The sequence below is a fragment of the Xiphophorus hellerii genome, chromosome 16, assembly GCF_003331165.1.
Source record: "Xiphophorus hellerii strain 12219 chromosome 16, Xiphophorus_hellerii-4.1, whole genome shotgun sequence".
In the NCBI taxonomy this organism is placed as follows: Eukaryota; Metazoa; Chordata; class Actinopteri; order Cyprinodontiformes; family Poeciliidae; genus Xiphophorus; species Xiphophorus hellerii.
The window spans coordinates 8,300,211-8,322,135 of record NC_045687.1 but is presented as its reverse complement, the minus strand read 5'-3'; the positions used below and the strand labels follow the sequence as shown (position 1 = coordinate 8,322,135).

Sequence of the window (21,925 nt, the reverse complement as noted above, 5' to 3'; positions counted from 1 at the left end):
TTCAAAGACCTGGCCAGGTATTGATGGGAAGGCATTCAAGCTGATTTTATTTACATTCGTATTTTGGATAATCCTTGACCCCTATTTTTCTATTTTTCCTTTCAGCAGAGGGCACTTTTTGTTTTTAAAAAGAAAAGTTTTTTAGAGTTTACAGTAAATTGTCTATTTTTCTGAGACAATTTGATTTTGATAAAGATAGTCTTTTTGTAGACCTAATCTGCAGATCTATAAAAAACATGCAGAGCATTCTCTCTCTCTCTCTTCCTCTTTCTCTCTCTGTTACATATACTGTATATGCTGTTTTAACCATTTGTGAGCATAGCAGCAAATTTAGCACAAGAGATGAGACAATACACAAGATTGAGTTCACAGGAAATATTTTTCCTATTGACTCACAAATCACAGACTGTCTTTTAAACTGTCTGAAATCAGTTAAATATTATGTAATTCTGGCTTGTATAGTCTATGTATTCTGGTTTGCATGCTTTCTACATTTTTTTCTGTGAAAATACTTCTTTTCAGGTTTTCATTAATAGAAAGAAAATGTTTTATGAATCTTTGTGTATTAAAGAGAATCTATTAAGTAGGGAACTATCAAGTTCAGGTTTGATCAAAGTATTTTATTTTAAGATAGAGATGATCAAATGGAATACAGATTCACTAAAAAGTAACGGTAGCATCATTTGGAATTATTTCTGTTTTGCACGGTTAACCAGTTGCAGTGTTCTCACAGATTTTAGACGTAGTTTGAATCTTTTGTGTTTTCTCTTTTTTCTTTACTGTAATCCCAAAATACTGCCACATAAACAATATGAAATCTTATTGTTAGCTTCTATTGGATGACTCCATCCAAAAGCAGTGCAACAACTAAAGAACAACTTCCTTTCATACTTCAAAATAAGATTCTTCACATCAAAGGCTCTAATTGCCCTCATGAGACAAACTCATTGTCAAAGCAAGTAGATAGTAGATGCTTCAAAAGTAGTATTTGATTAGAAATAATTGTAACATTTTGAAATTGAGATACTTTGTTCTACCTACATAAAAATAGGTTTTCTTGTGCCAGCAGTCTTCAAATCCAGGCCTCAAGGCCTGGAGTCCTGCAACTTTTAGACATCTGCTTCTACACACAAAGTCAAACAATGAGGTCATTAGACTCTGGATATCTTGACTGCAAACTGAGGAGGTTATTCAGCCTTTTGACTGAGGAGTATTGGAGCGGGTACACATCTAAAAGATGCAGAACACCTACCAACCAACTCTCAGCATTAACTTGAGCAATGCATACTCTGAGCACAAAGCGCTGTGTTGTGATCCTCATGCTTGTTGTTCACATGTATTTCATGGTTTAACTACAAGCAAAGTTGTCGGGCAAAATCTTTAACTTATTATCCGACTGCATCAGATTCTGCTGAGATTTCTTAGATCAAATAAACTCTTGAGGATCATATGTTCCCTCTGCACTTTATGGTTTCCTGCTGCTTAATTAATCGTGTTTGCTTTGATATGCTTCACAAGTGTTTCTCAGTCCCTTATTTGTCATGAGAGATCACAATTCGTAAAGAATAGTTGTAGCTCATGGAACAAAAGGATCACCTAAATGTGTGATTTGTTTAGATAGCTCAAACTCCTCCAATGTTTTTGTAATCTCTTAATAATCTTACGCTTATGTTGACATTGCTCTGTTCATTGCTGTTCTTAGCTTGAATGAAGAAGATATGTTCACTTTGCTGTTTCTTCTGTGATGACTTATACTTCTATTCCATGTGTCTTTTTAATCTATAATGGAAAGGTTTTGCATAATTTGCTTTTAATTCATTGCCCAGGTGAATATTCAATGAAAGATGCATCTTTTTGAGCCCTTATTGATTTCTTTGTTGCGGGATGCCACTGTTGTCCATAATTTAAAGTAGAATACCTTTAAATGCCTTGAAGGACATGCAGGAATAATGCAACACCGCAAGCCTGTCTTGGCTGAACGTAGTAATATATACTCCATTATTTATTTATTCATGTAAATGAGTGTCTTCTGGTAATTAAAATTGGACAGAGGCCCATCCTGATGGTCTGTAATGCTAAATGCACTGTGTATGTTTTGACGTATTATGAGGGCATTGCAGTGAAGACCACTGAAGGCTTTCCCCAACATGGACAAGCATCCAAGTTCTTTTCTGTATGCACTGTGATGAGACGCTAATTGTTTAGCATGAAAAAATAAATTTCTTCAAAATCAGTTAAAATTTCTTGCAAACAGAAATGCGTCTCTGCAAGTGAAAGTCTTATTGCTAGAGAGAAGTTGGATGATGTTACCATCAGAACCAAGAGAAAAAAAAATTAAATTTAAACCTAGTCATTGAAAACAATTGCATCCTGTGGTTAAGTAAAAAAGCCCAGCTGTTAAAAGGAGGATCCTAATTTGATGGCAGCTATTATCCATTTCTCTACAATGCGACTCTGCAAGAAAATAATTGAAGTTGCGTCACAGTCGCACACTACAGAGACGTTCCCACAGCTCCAGTGCTGTGATGAGAGACAGGAACTCACATCAGCTGACAGACAGACGATACCTTCCAGATAAAACTCTCTCTGTGACAGCAACATGGTGCACAGTGCTGCACTCAGGAGCAGACTCAGAACAAATCCCAATTACAATTTGCTCTGTTGAAATACAATAAATGAACGGAAATTAGATATTCCCTGGACCACATGACTGCATGTTTCAGTCACAATTTTGAGCTAAACTGTGGGCCTGCTGAATGTCATCGCATTCACCACTACAGCCATATACCTTTTAGTGTTGATATCTGCAAATTACAAATGCTTATTTATGCAAGAAGGAATTTTGAAATCCTAACCGGGGGCAATTTTATGGAAATCAGTGTTTAAAATAGTCTGAAATGCAGAAATGAAAGTGACTTAAAAAAAAAAGTAGAAATCTGCAGAGCTATTACAGAGATTTCAGTCATATGCATGTAAAGATCTGAATGGCAAACAAGAAACAGCATGAATTAATGTGTGAGTGAAGTAGTTTTTGTGCTGATTGTCACATAACTATTTCAGCAATCAAGCATTTGGCTCAAATTACAAAAAGACACGCTTCATTTTTAAATAGCCTCTTAGCACTACCCTTTGGGGTTTTTTGTGAACGTAAATTTTACAGCAGTTGTGTCAGATCCCCTTTAGAGAGTGGCCACAGAAGACATTAAAAAGTCTCTCAGATCAGTGTTCAGAAATGAAATGACTTGAAAGAGAATGTCGTTTGTGTTAATGTTTGGGAGGAGTTTATATTAAATAAAAACCGTTGAAATTTGTTCGGATTCTAGTGGTTGTGCATTTCAAAGACGTGCCTACATGCCTTTTGTGATTCAGACATGGAATAATAATAAGAAAAATCAAATGTGTTTCTGTTTGATTTGTGTTAAATTTCTTATCTGCTTAAAGGACTGCAGTAATTAATACTACTGAAGTAATTTTAAAGGCAAACTCTATGTTTAGCCTTTTCATCAGCATGGCAACATTAATGTAATATCAGGGTTTGATGTTTTCTTTAGAAGGGGTATTGAAGGGAGAAAATAACCTGAACTTACGTAACTGTACCCTAACATATTCAGACTTTTACAAAGTGCTTTAAATGGATTTTACATCACCAAAAAGATAATCTTTATACTCACCATGGTCTCACTGACAGCGTTTGTGGACAAAAAAATAACAACAAACCCTGTGTTGACTAGTTGTTTCACTACACATCCATGTTTCTGTACAGTTTTCAAATATTTCAAAAATGTATTTCAGACAAAATTCAAAAATGAGGTCAAACCTTGTGTTAGGTTTATATATAAGGAACGCACTTCTTCCAGGTTCTTTGTTTTCTGTCAGCACTTATTGAATGGTGGCAGATTTTTTTTCTCTGTAATCAAGTTCATTTGCTAAAAAGATAAACAACTCCAAGTGCACACTGGAAGAGTTGGAATAAACTATTTTAAATGTTATGATAACAGCTTAAATTATTAATTTCTACACTGTCTGAACGTTCATGTTGTGAGTCTCAGATAAGTTTTTTAAGGGTGAAACCGTTATAATTTACTGAAATGGAGGGAAAATTTAAGCTTTACTAATGGGCATAGGAGAGATATACAGTTGTTAAGGTAAAGGTTTCTTAACCTTAGAAACTCCACCATACCTCTCCTATAGTTCAGCCAGCTGAATTCAGACTGCTACTCTTTTCTCTAGCTTATAAGAAGAATACATTTGCCTTTTTAGAAATTGTCACATCGTTCCAACCCTTTACATATCTCTCTGTGTGTCTGAGCATAAACCATTTGGACGTTCTGAACAGGTACACACCCTTATTCATTGAGTTTTTAGCTCAGCTAAATATATAGGTTTCACTCAAAGATATTGCACTACTGCCTATAAGGATGTGATGATGCTTTGGTTTATACTATGTCTTCTCAGAGGAGGAGGGCAAAGAAAAACCAAAGAAAGAATAAAGTGATTCCTAACAGAATAACAATGGTTTTGCATCCTTGTTGTCCCTAAAAGATAAATTATCCTCACTAACAGTGTGGATTAGGTCAGTACTCACTGTCTTTCTAAAAAATAAGCATTGTTGTTGCTGCTTCTACTTAGAATATGATTTGTCTTTTTCTGAATCTGTGTGTTTGGTACCACACTCTCACTTGAATTGTTACTGTTAATGCCAGCACAAAGTCAGTGTAGTCACGTGGACGGCGCATGGACGTTCACAAAGTAACAACAAATCTAGTGGCCGCATACGGATAACAAATTTATGCTACACAAGCCTCTCTGAGTAGATAGTGAAGCAGACTGAAAGGTTTGAAATAGACCTTATTAATGTGGCGCTGTTCTAAAACTAGTTGGGAAGCTACTTTGTTAACATGCAACTGCTGGATACCTGAGCAGTTAACCCAACAGTATCCATATCAATTTGTGAAACCAAATAGCCAAATAGCAAAACAGTTTATTCCACATTTTTGTTAAGACTGCATATAGAAATCGAAATAACAACAAACTGTTGTAGACAACACCCTTATATATATATGATAGGTAATACGGTATATTTATTATAGCAGTTGTAGAACATTACCTTTGAAATAGCAGTAGTTAGCTCATGGTATGTGTGTTTGTTAGAACTTTTCCTGTAACCAACCTGCCACCATGAAACTGTAGTATTTGTTTCAAAAGATAATCATGTCGTGAGAATCTCACTTACCTCCTTACAACTCATCTGACCTGAAGCATTCACATGCACATTAAACCCTATAATATTTCACTCAGCCATATTGTGCCAAGACATATCAGCTTGATTTCACTGTTGTTGGGATCACTGTACATTTGATACCTGACTAGATTTAAAGCCTGTCCTGGTATGATTTTTACTTGTATGTATGGAATTTATTATCATTATTTACTAAATACTTACTTAGCAAGTCCAATGCTGAGTTTTCTTAATTTTCTTTCACAATGTTATTTTTCCTACATATAAAGACTGCAACATTTACTGTAATTACAACTGCATTATTTAGTTATCATGCACCTTCACTATCCCAGTTCTGTAAATTATTCTGTTAAATGTTGGCGCTATTGGAAATCTGTTTGTCGTGAAGGTTTCATTTGAACTCTTGGTGCTTCTGCATTCCAAGCAGGGAGAAGGTTCGGGGTAAATGCTTTAGGGAATTCCTATTTGAATAAAGAATAATGATGCCTAACATTTATAATTCATGTGCGCACAGCCCTTTAAGAAGTCTGTTCAGCTGAGTTGGTGATGGTGATTGGTGTCAAAAAAGTGTCAACCTTTTTGTTGATGTGCACCAACTTGAAAAGCTCTCCTTCACATTTTAGATTTTATTTAACTTTTGTTAAATATCACATAATGATAACAGAATGCGGAAGAGTTTATCGATAAAGATTTGAGGTTAAGGTTAGGCTTTACCATCTGCATATCTTTCTTGAGTAGAAAAAATAACAGCCAAGAGATAATCAAAGGCTAAAGTTTGGCTCAAGTTTAGCAAAAGGCCTAAAATTAAAAAAAAAAAAAAAACATGTAAGAGAAAAGTAAAAAAACTCAACTCAATTAATTGCTGTACAGGGACTGTTACAATGAAAAAGGGATGCGCAACCTGCAAACCACAACGGACAAGAAATTTGAGCAAAAGTTTCACAATGTTTTAAGAGGCTGACAAATATATGGATGAGATTCTTCACACACAACCTTTTACTGTCGACTATATTTTTTAGTCGTGTGGCTTTCTATTCTTGTGGTTAAAACAATAAATCTGGTTAAAAAAGCAATCTTATTGAAAGTCAACAAAACAACTAGAATTATGTTAAGAAGACCATTTAATGAATACGTTTTATAAATTACTATAAATTCTTGCTGCACTTAAATTTTTCAAGTTTTCAAGAAAGCCTACATTAAGATGACTAAGCTCCAAACTTGGGCAAGAAATTAACTAAGCACATTTAAAAAAAATTATTGAAATTTATTTTGTGTAATACCATTTTTTTTCATAATTTTAGTTTTTTTTCTCATTTCCATTTGCAGGCATGGCCCGTGTCGAGAATCCATCAACCCGTACTACGTCAACATTGGTCATGTTCTGGCCCCAGCCACCAGTGCCAATGACAGTGAGCAGCAGAGCATATCCAGTGACGCAGAGACACTTTCGCTCACAGACAGCAGTGTGTATGTATCTTCTCAACACACAAGAAAACACAGTTTTACCATTTGTTATTATCATGGCAGGCTTAAACACTGTCTGACTCAGCAGTTTCAACAATAAAATAGTTTCCTGGACTGAACTCAAAATGTGCAGCGAAATTAATACAGTTAAATGTTTATTTGGCTGGACAATTGGACCAACTTGTCTAATATAAAGTATTAACTAAATGTTTCTTTTCCATAACCTTCACTTGCAAGCAGGAGCCCTAACTCTGTGTTTTATCTGGCATCAATTAAAAAAACTTTGATTTCAGTGTTTGATTATGAGTCGCCTTGTTGCTAAAATGAAGATTTGAAAAATCCTTTAGGTGCGGTGTGACTCTGTGGAATTGAGCTGGAGCCTTCAAAGTGTGCACAGCTGGTCCCCCCCAAAAAATGTTTGAAGCGGAATGGATTAAAAGCTGCGATCAGCTAATTGGTCCTAAGCATTCAGCACAGGAGACTGTGAGAGCCGCACTGACAGTTGCTACAAACTCATACATGTAAAACATGTTGCTGTGATCTGCCTGACCACTTGTGATGCAGAACGAATGGCCATAATGCTGCAATAATCCCTCTCAAGCTGCACAGGATAACAAAGGCACTTTTGGGTGTTTGTTTCAGAAGGAAAATGCTGTGTGAAGCGTTCAGCTTCAAAGCTGCCTCTGTTGTTTATTCATGAGGATGATTTATGAAAATATCTTTGTTGTTCATTCCAGAAATGGTGTTCCACCGTACCGATACCGCAAACAGCATCGCCGGGAGATGCATGAGAGTGCCAAAGCAAATGGGCGAGTGCCACTACCTCATTTTCCAGTGAGTTATTCATGGGATATTTCCCTTCCACCTCGCTCTCCGCCTCTACACCTCTCTCTTTGTAACTGTCTGTCTCTGCTTATTTCTCCTCTGCTCTGCCATTGGAAATGTGCATATTTTAGTTCAGCTGTGTTACAGCGCCTGTGATGGAGTATAAGAATAGCTGATGGTGAAAGAGAAGGCTGTCTAAATGCAGCTTGATGCCTTCCTAAGCTGTGCGCGCCGAAGCCTAGCAGACATGAAACCTCCCCTGTGACAGCCCGATGCCTCCCTCTGCAGCTTTATGCTGTCGCTTGGTAGGAAAGCCCTGGCCCTAATTAGGCCTGGGAGTAAAGAGTCCAATTAAAAAGCCACACATGGCACCCTACTGTCCTAAGTGTGAATTTACTATGCAGTTTGCTGCATGATGCTCACATCACCTTGCTTAAACAAATATCTTATTTTCATCGTCCTTTTGTAATGAAAGATGGTCTATGAACCCATGTTAACAGCTAGCAATAGAGAAAATCTACTTATTTAAGAGATTATGGTAGATATAAAGCCTAAATAACCCGTTAATACGTCAGGTTTATTTTGACATATGAGGCCAAGAAAGGTAGTTTCCAAACTTTTCCCAGCTTTGTTATAAAAAATCTAAATGAAAAACTGCTGCATTAATCTGACTGAATAAATGCACACAGTATTAAACTAATACTTTGCTCAAAAAACTTAATTTAATATTCGAAATTCAATTTTCTTTGACAATATTTGGCCACTTTTGAAATGTAAATTGTAACAAAAAAGATTACATTTGTACAACAAGAACAGAAAAGCAAAGCAGAGAAATCTAATCCGTTTTAGTAATATTCAAGGTGGTTAAGTCCCGCTGCAGATTCATTCATATTTAAATTTACAGTGCCCCTTGGAAGCAACACTTTCAGTTCTGCCCCTTTCGTTGTTTCCTGCTTCTTTTCTTCAGCCTGACCTCTGACGGGTTGTGTTGGGTCAACCGTACTAAAACTGTTCTTAACGGACACACAAGGTGGTGGGAAGACATTCCACAGTGTGTGCTTACGGCCTGACGTTTCTTCCTCCAGCGCACAAACCGGATTCCAAAGGACATACACGTGGAGCCGGAGAGGTTCGCTGCCGAGCTGATCAAGAGATTGGAGGGCGTCCTGAGGGAGAGGGAGGCTGAGGAGAAACTGGAGGAGAGGCTGAAAAGAGTGCGACTGGTATGACCATCTCACTTTCTGTTTCTGAAAGCATAAGCAGACTCACTGCGGTGACCTTTTTCTCTAGAGCTGCACAATTTCAGGAATATATTGAATTCTAATAAAGCCGCTGAAAATTGCAATAACATTAGTGATTGTGACTAATTCTCATTTTCCAGACATTTTTTCTTTCTGTCATTGCACAATGTCTCCACCGCTCTATCTGCCACTAAAGAAATAAAGGACGATACATTCCGTTTAACTTAAATATACTATAGATTTGGAGAACATAAATGCATAGGATATGGAATATTATATTCTCCCAAATATTTCATCCAAACAGTCCATTATGATTGAAATATTTCCCATATATTGTGCAGTTTTAATTCACAATCAAGTAATTAAAATTCTGTTCATTTTGTTGGATATTTGAATATATAAAGATTTTTTAAAATCATGAAAATAGCTGAACACAAAACTAAAAACATTCTCATTAATATAGTATTAACAAAATAATACAATGAAATCTATTTTGAATGTTGACAGAGAGCAGACAGGAAAATCTCTGTGTTCAAGCAGTCAAGAGTGACAAAAGATTTGCATCATAATAGTGAAAATATTGATATCAAATAGTATATTTTTGCACTTTTCTTACTTTATTTTAGTAAGTAAATAATTTGATAAGCCCACTATAAACGGTGGGTAGAAAATTAGGTTAAAGAAAATGATTAGAGGGCGAGTGAAGCCTGTTTCTGGGCCAGCCAGAGAGGTGTGCGTGTGTGTGGGCGTGTGTGTTTGTGTGTAGCCAACAGTCGTCTAATGTTCACAAACAAAGGAGACGTAAATCCGTCTGGCCTTAATGAAATAAACGAGGCCGGCCATTGGAGTGAAGAGTAAAAAGCAATATGAATCATGTGGAGGATTCTGTCCTTGGCCTGTCAGCAATCTGGCTTCCTGGATGAATCGGACGGAGCACCTGCACACTCGGCCACTTGTAAGCCTGGAACAGTGAGCCAGGCCCGTTTGATGCCACTTGGAACTCCGATGAAAAGGTTGTCGTTACCACAACTGATATTTCCCTCTACATGCGCTGCCAAGTATTAATTCTCTAGGTGGATCATTTATGTGGAGGCCTATGAAAGGAAAAGCTGTGGGTTTGTTTTATTGAAACCAGGAGCTAAAGATGAAATGATTTATATTGTGGTTACCTAGAGTAGGAAAAAAGAAGCTTTGGTTCTAGTGCTTTGGCAATTAAAATAACTCTTAAGCAATGTGCTGTTACATAAGAAAGTACCTAGTATCTCTGCTACAAATTTTTATTGGATGGAGATTTATTACGTAACTTCCTATAAAGGGAAATAGTTTTGTGACATTCAATTGATTAAATACCTTATGTCCATCTAAAATTCTGCGGAAAAACAGATGAGCTGAAGATTAATACCAGAAATCTCTGGCGTTTTTAAAATCCTTTTAAAATAATTGAATAATCCCAACTTTTGACAACAGCTTGCACAATGGAAGAGAGAGGCGTTTTAGCATTGCTCTTTGCAACATCTCTCCTAGCTATTCAGATGTTTTGGGTCTTCTCTTCAGCTTACCCAGTTTAGTTTCAATGACTGAAAAATATAGAAAAAAACTGATTTTGTTATATTTTTGTGGATATGAATAAATCTTTAGGTTTGTTATTCTGCTCAGAGACTTTTTAATGACCCGGTTAGAGAGGCTGCCATTTTTTCTTAAATGTCCTGCTTATTTCAAGAAAGGATCTCATAGTAGGGATCCTCCGCTCTACCAAACAATGGAGATGCGGAAACTCATTCTTAGTTTCTCTAAGTGATACAACTGCAGTTTGACAAATTTGACATGTGCATGTTATTGCTACCCAAAACAGAATTATATTTTTCCTGAATGTGTCAGAAATTATCAGCTGGTATGTAAACAGCTTTAATAGTTAGTATGGAGACTTGGTCAGCCTATATGCCACTCTTTACTGTAGTACCAGTAAAAATTTTGGATATTTTTTAACCTTCCTTACCATCTTCCTCACTGCACATGGTAGCAAAATAAACTCGAACCCTTGTCCAGATTTGCAACAAATCCAGTTGTTGTAATCTTTTTTTAAACTGTTGTTCTTATTGTATCTGTACCTTAGTAATTTCCAAAACTGACATAACACCTATTAGCTGGCCGTATATAGCAACAACAAAACATCAATGGTGTTTGCCTTCTGTTCTAGCTACATTACGACATTCCTGGGATTTAAATTATTGTAGGGAATATATTTCCATATACATGACCTTATTAAGTCTAAATATTCAACATAGTAATCAGAGGTCCTTTTAACTTTCAGAATAAAACTGGACCATTACCAAACGTCTCAGAATTTCTCCCCATCTCCTGTTTTATTTAGTTAGATTTTTTTTTTTTTTTAAATTCATGCACATCCTCTTTTCCTTTTTCACCATCTTCTCTGCCCCTATTATAAATGCCTGTAGCACCCCACCCAGTAAATCCCCCCTGAGCAGATTCTGTCAGAGCACAGTTTTGTCTCAGTCAGTCAGAGTTGAAGCTGAGTCGGCTGCAGTTGTCATGACATAGAGGGAGCACAGAAGTGCTGTGTGCATACTGATAGACGGTGCTCATGGTTTGTCTCTCCACATCTGCAGTCAGAGGGAAAAATAATAAATTTATTAGTGGTATGGGCAAAACCTGCCACCTACAGGTTGAAATAGGAACAACATGTACAGTTGGGTTAAGTGGAATATCAGAAATCTGCTATTTATAAAGTGATAATTTATATTTGTTTGTAGATTTTTTTGTTTTGACCAATTTTTTAATGTTATTTTTTTTTTATTAAAGGAGGAAGAAGGAGATGAAGTGTCCTCGCCCTCATCATTACCCAGTCAAAGATTCCCCCCTAGTGCTTATTCACTGAATTACAACCCACGCTATGCTGACATCACATACAGCAGTCCTTTTGTCCAAGATGCTCACGAGGAAAACCCAGAGAGTATCCTGGACGACCACGTCCAGCGGGTCATGAAGACGCCCATCTGCGAGTCTCCAGGAACCGGGCGCCACTCCCCCAAGTCGCGCTCTCCAGATGGTTTCTCAGGGGTGAGAGGGGTGGCACAGTCAGGTCAGGGGAAACATTCAGCCAGACACGGTTTGAAAGGAGAGACGAACCATGGGTACCACCACAAATATGTGCCTCACAGTCACATGACTGCGGTGGACCCTGAAGGGGCCACGCGTACACACGGCAACCCCTCCTGGAACCTGGAGACGAGCTATTACGGCTCAAAATCTCGAAGCTATGCAGACGGCATGACATCTAACCCTGTGGAGCACATAGGCTACAGGTGTGGTGCAACTTCAATCATTTTATTCCTTACTCACATCTATAGAATCCTTGTTTTTTACTCATCAGTTCCATTTTTATGTTATGCAGCAGCAAAACTGGCCCGCAGTGTAAAAGGGCGTTCAAGAGAGGTGAAGAGGCGAGAGCTTATGATGTGCCATGGCCTGCGGAGGAAGTGGAGAAAAAACAAAAAATCCTGTTGTGGCTGATGGAGGGACAGAAAGAAATGGCTCAACAAAAAAGAAGCCCACATGGGTCAGTGATTTCTTACTTTAAGCCAGAAATAGCATTATATTGGTTTAAAAGTGACAAATGTCTCACATAGTAAGAAAGCTCTGTTTTTCCTCTCAACATATCCACTTTAAATTCAGTATGAGTGCTTTAACCGCTCATATTCTTCACATTCAGGAGTGTCAGTGGGTCCAAGAGGACTGCGAACCATGAGGGATCTCGCCTCGGCTCCTCAGACAGATCAGGGTCCATGCATTCATGCCTCAGCGGCCAAGGGCGCAGCAACGTGCAGCCGTTTCACCCATTCATCCAGGACCCTACTATGCCTCCTAACCCGGCTCCCAGCCCCCTCATCCAACTGGAGGAAGTTTGTCGACGGCTTGAAGAGGAAAAGCTGAAGTCTGGATCTCTGCAGCCCAAGCAGAGGTAACAAGAAAGAAAAAAAATATCTTATTCCCGCAGTTATCAGTGCGGTTAGTCAGTATAGTCTTGGAACAGAAAACAGATAGAACTGTTGGCTTCGTCCATACAGTTTTGCTTTTGTTTACTTCTTTTGGCTGCTATGTGTCTAAATCGGGGTTGTTCGGTCCTCCAGGTATGTGATGGAGGTGATCCAAAGGGGTCGCGCAGCAGTCAGGCCTGCACCGGTCCCTCTGCTCAACGTGGTGCCCGCCGTTTCAGACAGCGAGCTCTCCGAGCCAGAGTATGTCTAACGGTTCGCTTCAGTAATGATGCCAGAACTCTCCTTGTAGTTCATGTCCAATACACTGCCCCACATCTTAACCCTGTTTATCACTTGTTTTGACAGTTTCAGGTGTTTAGTGGATAATTACGCACATTCAGGCAACAACCTATGCATATAAAACAACAGAACAGAAGAGACTTTCTTACATATTTGACCAGACTTTGAGCCTCAAAGAACAGCTACAAAAAGGGTTTACAGAGGAAATGTTGGTTGTTCATGTTTGAACAAAATGAAAGAGGCTAGTATTACAGATGCATACCAAATCATTTTGTGATGTTTTTCTGGAAAACGTGTTTTTGTTTGATGCCCATCTAAGGTGGGTACTAAATAGATGGTGGGGAATGTGTTAGACTAAGACGAAATTGTCAGGATCTGTGTTTTCTGTGTTCATTTAGAGTTTTTTGTGTCCTTGCGTCTCTTCGTTGTCCTGTCCTCCCCTTGATTGTTCCCAGGTGTGTCTCGTCTCTGTGATTACCCTCCCGTGTATTTAACTCCACCTGTGTTCTTTGTTCCTCGTCGGGTCCTCGTCTAATGTGCGTTCGTGTTGTTCCGTGTCCATTCCTTTGTACGGTTGCTACCGGTGTCCAGCCCTGGTTTCCGCTCGGCCGTGCTGCCCGTTATTTTGGACTGTGTTTCTGGACATTCATCATTAAATCCACTTATTTATCCTACCTGGGTCTACAGCGTCTGCCTCACCACCAACTCCACCCGCACCACATGACAGAAGGACCCGACCAGGAAGTACGGTGAGGCACGCTTTCTTTCCACCATGGACCCGGAGGAGTTTAAGGAGCTGACGGACACGATCAGGGAGTACGAGGAAGCAATGGCCAAGCCGTACGCTGCCGGCCGACGCCTCGGTTTCGCCATCCGCTTGGGACACCTGCTGGACTACTGGGTTCCTCGTTTTCCGCACCCGGGGTTGGTGGAGTTGCAGAGGGAGGCAGAGTGGGAGCGTATGGCGGCTCTAGCCGTCATGGCTGGCGAACCTCTGCCTCCCAAGCCGCACAGTTTCTCCGCCAGCCCGGATCCTGCTCCAGTTCCGGGACCAGCACCTTCAGCCGGCGCACCCGAGGCCGTTTCTGCCGGCGTTCCAGCCGGCGCACCCGAGGCCGTTTCTGCCGGCGTTCCAGCCGGCGCACCCGAGGCCGTTTCTGCCGGCGTTCCAGCCGGCGCACCCGAGGCCGTTTCTGCCGGCGTTCCAGCCGGCGCACCCGAGGCCGAATCAGCCGGCGTTCCAGCCGGCGCACCCGAGGCCGAATCAGCCGGCGTTCCAGCCGGCGCACCCGAGGCCGAATCAGCCGGCGTTCCAGCCGGCGCACCCGAGGCCGAATCAGCCGGCGTTCCAGCCGGCGCACCCGAGGCCGAATCAGCCGGCGTTCCAGCCGGCGCACCCGAGGCCGAATCAGCCGGCTTTCCAGCCGGCGCACCCGAGGCTCCCTGTGTTCCTACCGAGACTCCCTGTGTTCCTACCGAGACTCCCTGTGTTCCTACCGAGACTCCGACCTCCTGCGTTCCTCCTGAGACCCTGACCTCCTGCGTTCCACCCGAGACCGAGACTCCCTGCGTTCCACCCGAGACCGAGACTCCCTGCGTTCCACCCGAGACCGAGACCCCCAGCGTTCCGACCGAGACCCCCTGTGCTCCACCAGAGACCCTGCCTCGGGGGGCTCGTCGTCGCCGTCTGTGGGCGGCCCCCGGGACTCATCGCCACCTCCAGCGCCGCGGACGGCCGCCGGACCGCCTCCGTGGTTCCCGCCTCCAGCGCCGCGGACGGCCGCCGGACCGCCTCCGTGGTTCCTGCCTCCTTTGCCTCCGCCCACCCTGTGGGTGGTTTTTTGTTTGTTTGTGGACTCTTGGCCCTTCTTGTGTTTCCGCCCACGATGGTGGGTAGTTTTTTGTTTTTCTGGACTCTGGCCCCCCGTCCAGCGCCCCTCCGCCCACCCTTGTTGTGTTTTTGTTTTTTCTGGACTCTGGCCCCCCATCCGGCGCCCCTCCGCCCACCCTTGTTGTGGTTTTTTTTTTTTTTTTTTTTTTTTTGGGCGTCTGGTAGCCGCCCTTGAGGGGGGGGGTACTGTCAGGATCTGTGTTTTCTGTGTTCATTTAGAGTTTTTTGTGTCCTTGCGTCTCTTCGTTGTCCTGTCCTCCCCTTGATTGTTCCCAGGTGTGTCTCGTCTCTGTGATTACCCTCCCGTGTATTTAACTCCACCTGTGTTCTTTGTTCCTCGTCGGGTCCTCGTCTAATGTGCGTTCGTGTTGTTCCGTGTCCATTCCTTTGTACGGTTGCTACCGGTGTCGAGCCCTGGTTTCCGCTCGGCCGTGCTGCCCGTTATTTTGGACTGTGTTTCTGGACATTCATCATTAAATCCACTTATTTATCCTACCTGGGTCTACAGCGTCTGCCTCACCACCAACTCCACCCGCACCACATGACAGAAATGCAGAGTACTTGGCAGATCCAGAGGGTGAAGCCTTCATGTCAGATCTGCAAGTGCAGAAAACCTCTCAGGTTTTAACAACATAACCTTAAGCAGGATATTAGGAAGATAAAAGGTGTGATTCAGCTGATTTTAAACAATGATTTAAAATCATTGTTTTCAAATTTGCAGCTGAAGAGACATACATGCTCTTCAGGGAGATAAAAATCGTCTCACACTGTCTATCATGTCAGTATAGAGTCCTGATCCGTGATAGATGTTGAGTTGTGATGGTGATACTGATTAGTTGGCATCTCTTGCCTTGCCACTTGCCTGTTGCCATCTGTGGATGAACAGAAGACAGATGGATTCACTGTGGTGCGACGTACAAACACCAACATGTTGGCTACATGCTTCATTAGATTCATCATCAGATTTACTAATAAACCTCTTCAAATATGATTTTTCTGACTAAAGTCAATAACAGACTACATTTAGCATGACAAAACAATATAAATGTTATTTCAGCTTCTTATCCTTTTGGCAACTGCCACCTTAACAGTACTTTAATTCATCTGGTTTTTGTCTCATATTCTGTGTTTATGTATCTGTGTCATTGCAAGCAGCACTGTGGATGGATACTGTGCTGTCCTCTGCTTGGCATGTGTTTATTCTGCTCTTTGCTATCTATCTTGTGTCACTTTCACTAGAGAGGAACTCATTTGTATCACAGTCCTGTTCATGCATTTTTTCCCTCCATGTTTCATTGTTCCCATTAGCATCTCAGATAAGGTCCATTTACTTTACCTTATGAGGTAAACGAGCAGACGCATTTGCAAATCTTAAGCTCCGGAAGACATTTTAACTTCAATCCACCTGACTAATGTCCGCTCCCTGAATAGCAAAATGGACAAACTTCTCCTGCTCAACTCTAAAAGGGGCTCTACAGATCCTGGGCTCAGAGGACATGTAGCTCTCATGGAAAAAAAACCCTAAATTCTTCACTCTTTTAACCCCACTTTATGTCATTTTACTCTCAAAAGAGCACAGATTTGTTCTCAGGAAAACCTCTGTGTGTTAGGTAGTCATGACAGTTTTTGGTTTCTTCAACTGCCATATGAAGTTGCAGAGTTGTTCTCTATATATTTTGTTTGCTTTTAAGCGATACCAATTTTCTCCTGCCTTGGAAATGTGTTGGAGAGAAAGAAAGCTTTGTGTGTTTTGACACATTTTCTTTGTTTTACATTTTCAGACATAAAGCCACTAAAAAGCAATCATGTGAGAATATTACTGTGGCCTACTACTTTTGCGAGGAGCTGATACCATACAGGACGTCTGTCAGAGGGAGGGTTGTCACATTGGGCCAGTTCAAAGAACTTCTTACAAAGAAAGGAAACTACAGGTGGGGTTTAAACAATGTCGGATGCATCTCTGTGTAAAATAGCATCTTTTATTGATTTCAAATGGCCAATTATTTTAAAAGTTAGTCAACAGAAGAAGTTTTTTGTATAAAGCATGTTGTAATCAGACACAAACTAATGAAATTCAGTCTTTTTCAAGGCTGCTGCAGTTGAGGTGAAATGTTTATGTAAACTTGTCTATGTTTATGTAATCTGATTCCTTTCAATTGGGACCTCAACATTTCCTTTTGTGGAAAATACATACATTAATGTTTTTTTTTGTTGTTGTTTTGTTTTCTTTAGATATTATTTCAAGAAGGTGAGCGATGAGTTTGACTGTGGGGTGGTATTCGAAGAGATACGCGAGGATGACGCTGTCTTGCCCATCTTCGGGGAAAAGATCATTGGGAAAGTTGAAAAGGTTGACTGATGTGAACGCCGAAGGGGAAAAAGGCAAAGCTGAAGTGGAGAGCAGAAGCTGAAGGTGAAAAGGAAGTGAGAAACAGAGATCAGAGGAAAGTGAGACAGCAGGGATGGTTAAGAAGTGCTGAAGAGAAGACCTCATTCACATTTTTTGGAGTTCGATGTAGCATTGTAAAGTTTTCTAGACAGATGAAGAACAAAAGGACTCCTGAAGCTGCATATTTTTGATAAAGATAGATCAGAGGAAGCCTTTCCTGAAGTAGCAGCACTTCCAATTTTTTAAATGTCCAGATGCCAGATATGTACAGTTTGTGTTAAAAGGGTAATCACTTTTTTATTATTATTATTGTATTTCATCTACTTAAAATGAAATGGTTGAGTTTTATTAAAATGATTCTCGGGTTAAAGTTGATAGAAAATCCTTTTCAAAGCCGACATTTTTTCTTTTTTTTTGGCTTGAATGTTTGTGATCTTCTAAGTGCTTTTATATGTTATCAGAACTTTATTTTGATAGGCTGCTTGTTTATCCACATGTTGTGAACATGTTTTCTCAGTTGAGGTTTTCTTAATCTTACAGACGGACTCCTCAGAATCTTTTGGCACAGTTTGGAAGGTTTAATGTCATTTAAGATATTTAATGGACACTGAGAGTAATTTCATATCAAATTAATCTATTTATTACAAGAATATCAGAACTGACTCAGTTGTGTGAAATATTTCTGGTGTTCCTGGTTTGGTGTACACTGACTGGCAATAAAGCTAGCATCATTTTTAGGTGACTAGATTTATTTATTTTTTTGCCCAATAGCAGCTAAAAGTAACAAAAGAAATGTGATGCAATAATTTCTAAACTAAAAAGAAAAATTGGAATCCAAATGTGAATCTATGCAAAATTATCACAAAAAGTATTTGCCTCTTGGCATATTTCTTCTAATTTTTCCCTTTTGGTCACTTTCCTTCAGATCATCAAATAAATTTTTATATCAAGCACAACCACAGTAGAGACAAAATGTTTTCAAATTATTTATGTAAGAAACAAAAGCTCTCCAAACCAATATGGCGCCCTATGCGCGGAAGCGTAATTACCCTCCAAACATTATAACTGGTTGTGTGACTCTTGCCAGCAAAAACTACCATCAGTCTTTTAACTAGTAGAGATTCTTTTAAATATTTTTTTGAATCTTTGAATATGTAGTTACTATTGAATAATATTTTATGCTTAAACATTTTCATGTTAATGCTATCTGTACAACTAAAAAAGCAGCTATTTTACTGGTAGGTTATAAGAAGAAAATCCCTGAAACTTTTGTTGTTTTTCTTTTCTTTTTTTTTGGCATTTGACTTGCAGTCAGTAATTGTCATTATGTTTATTTTCCAAGATTTCTTAAAGAATGAACTCCATCATACATATGTTGTTGCAGTATTTCTTTTATTGCAACTTTAAACCTTGAATAACTCTGTAGTCTGTAAATCAATGAAAATGCAGGCTGATTCCTAACCGGAAGCCTTCTCTGTGTGCCTGGCAGGAGTATTTTGATCTATATGTGATAAACACATTTTGCACCAAAGAAAAAAAAGATATCTTTCCGAACGACCCATTTAAACGTCATTTTACAGCAGCGCTTTATATCACAGTTGCTACTTTTTCGTAGTAGAAAACACACTGAAGACCTAACCTGTTTTTATGATTGGGATTTTCTTATAAATATCAGCAAAGGACTGAAGAAACACTTGATGAAGCTTGCAGAGTTACCGTTTTCCTTCTACTCGATGAGTAAAATGTCTCTGTCATTTTACATAGCCTACCATCCTGGCCATGTAAAGACAATGCTAAGGATATTTTCTGCACTGAAATGGCACAAAAACTAATACTAATGGCTCGGTGTCGGCCAAGTTTGCAAAGACAAAATGCGTATTCAAGGCCACCACATTTGTTTGTTTTTTTATTTCTTATCATTGCGCTGGAATCCATAGTGAGAAATGAGCCATTGTAAGGATGTGGATTCTTATAGCAAACAAGAACACTGGTAGACCATGAATGCAGAGAGCTGTATGTGTTTTATTGGAACACGACATGTTACATTTTTTCTTTGTTTTTAAAGATGCTGCTTTTTCAGCTTACTAACTTAAATCAATTTAATATATTTGTTGTTCATTAGTGTCTAATAATTACTGGCTTGTTAATTTATGTGGTTTCAACATCCTCTGTGTGAGTTATTTTTCATCCCTTTGAAACAAAGAATCTGTTCTGTATGAGCTCATCTCCTTATTAAATCAATGTAATGTATACACTGAATTACAGAGTGCCTTTATTGCTGTGCTAATGATGTCTGCAGCCCAACGTGACACAATTTCCTCCTTTGTTGAGATTTTTTTCATGTGAATCACTTTTTTTCCAACCTATTTATGTAAATGTAAATATGTAGAATCTAAGCTGTCGGCAGTAAGCAGCTCAGCCTTCACATTTACAGTCTTGGACCTGTTTTTTTTTTTTCTTGTTTTGTTCACTAATTAGCATGGTGACCATTTTAAGGTACCAGAATAATAAATTCATGCAATAAACCACTATTTCAGCATTGTGTGATTTGTCAGTCTTCACCTTTAAATGGGACACAAGCCAACAATTAATGGAAGTCATGAAATGCAGCTAAAACATATAGGAAAAGATATATAAAAAAGGTTGAGTTCCCTTGTGTTTTGTATAACAAAGTCTGAAAATTTTACATTTTCAAGATTTTGATTTTTTCTTTTAAAGTATTTTGAAAAAGTAATAGGCCTTTATAATAAAATGGGGACAATGGAGCACTGTCTTAGTAATACGTAAGGAATAATGGAGTGATTATAGTAATCAATGTTCTTACCAGTGATCAATTATTACAACTGCATAATTGTAAATTGTGCAAAATAAACTGTATTAGGCAATTATGCTGTACTGACAGAATTTTTCATATAAAATGATTGCATGGTAACAACATTGTTGCATATATAACACAAAACACAGTTTGAATATGTCAAACATTCTTTTTTCTTGGTTTGCGTTCACAATTGAGGTAAATTTTGTAGTTTAAGGGACTCTATCTGTTGACCTGTTGCTGCCACACTGTGTCACCTTTACACAGCAGCATTTGTGCTGTGAAGCTGAGCAAATCTGCAGTGCTTTACTACAGACTGCAGATGGCGCTCTAATTGTCTAATTTCGTCTGTGCTGGTACATGTGCTTGCCTGAATTAACACCTCACAGTAAACCATTAAAGGAAACAGTTTCAAGAAACATGCCCCGTTACGCATAGATGACATTCAGGTGGATCAATGTGTTCTAACAGACTGTAAGCAGACCATAGGCTTTCCCTATACTGCAAATTAGCCAAGTGTTACAGTGTCATCTTTATGTTTTGCCTCTTGTCCCCATGCAATATGAATATATATATATATATATATATCTATATATATATATATATATATATATAGATATATATATATATATATATACAGTACAGACCAAAAGTTTGGACACACAGTTGTGTCCAAACTTTTGGTCTGTACTGTATATGTATATACTGTATATATACAGTACAGACCAAAAGTTTGGACACAATTGTGTGTCCAAACTTTTGGTCTGTATTCAGTACACACCAAAAGTTTGGACACGCCTTCTCATTGAATTCAATTAGAAAGTGTGTCCAAACTTTTGGTCTGTATTGAGTACAGACCAAAAGTTTGGACACACAGTTGTGTACAAACTTTTGGTCTGTACTGTATATATATATATATATACAGTATATATGTATATTTATATCATGCACCTAATTATATTAGCTGCTTAACTCTTGATAACCATGAAAAACAGACACAATTGTTAAGGTAAGCTCCAATAAAACTATCTTCATACACGTCCCAATTTTACAAAGCAGCACCAAGCTGCACAGTTTTTATTGTTTCTTTTCACACCTCAGCATGACTTCATCCTGCAACCTGTTGTTTGTTTGTGCCATTCTAGATTGAATCACTGAGAAACCTGCTGACCTCCAGCCTTTTGACACTATTCATTTCTCTCGCCTCCTCCTCTGAGCTCTGCTGATAAAATTTCAGTCAACATAAGGAAACAATGAAACAAAGTGAGGCAAAAACAAAATGACACAACTGCAATTGTAATTGGAGTTAGACTAAGAGTGAAAACAGAGCAAACGTGTTGTCTTTTTAGAAATTCCTGATCTACAATTCACTGGAAGGTTATTATTGATTTTTTTTTGTCTAATAAAGTCAGATAATTACTGCTGAATTGAGGCTTAGACACTTTAAATCCACTGCATTTAAACATAAAGTGATTCATATCATGAAAGAGGTTGGAATTAAACAAAACTACATGAACACTATTCTGCCTCCTCCTTACTGAATTGCTGTAATGCTGCCCTGACAAAACATCTTTATTGTTTTTTTTCCAAACTGGAAGACAAGCTGAGCTAGGAACTGTTGACAAAATTCTGCATTATTATGCCCCAAAGCAATTTTCAAGATAAATAACAGTAGAGTTTCCAGGGCAACCAACCAGCCAGTGGAGATGCTGCCAAGGACATCGGTGACGTAGGTATGGATTTTCTAGAATTACCGCTAACCTTCT

General features: G+C 39.3%; 1 protein-coding gene across 2 annotated transcripts in view; it reads left to right on the top strand.

The window, feature by feature from the left end:
* Window positions 1-19,875, top strand: part of axin1 (axin 1) — a 32,437-nt gene extending 12,562 nt beyond the window's left edge. For both annotated transcript variants that reach the window (XM_032587924.1, XM_032587925.1), the window contains 9 exons: window positions 6,566-6,706; window positions 7,441-7,537; window positions 8,614-8,751; window positions 11,590-12,092; window positions 12,182-12,346; window positions 12,500-12,748; window positions 12,918-13,025; window positions 16,737-16,886; window positions 17,188-19,875. In XM_032587924.1, coding sequence (XP_032443815.1) covers window positions 6,566-6,706; window positions 7,441-7,537; window positions 8,614-8,751; window positions 11,590-12,092; window positions 12,182-12,346; window positions 12,500-12,748; window positions 12,918-13,025; window positions 16,737-16,886; window positions 17,188-17,314 — 1,678 coding nt within the window. In that variant the 3' untranslated portion in view covers window positions 17,315-19,875. The remainder of the gene's footprint in view (window positions 1-6,565; window positions 6,707-7,440; window positions 7,538-8,613; window positions 8,752-11,589; window positions 12,093-12,181; window positions 12,347-12,499; window positions 12,749-12,917; window positions 13,026-16,736; window positions 16,887-17,187) is intronic.
* Window positions 19,876-21,925: the final 2,050 nt, after the last annotated feature.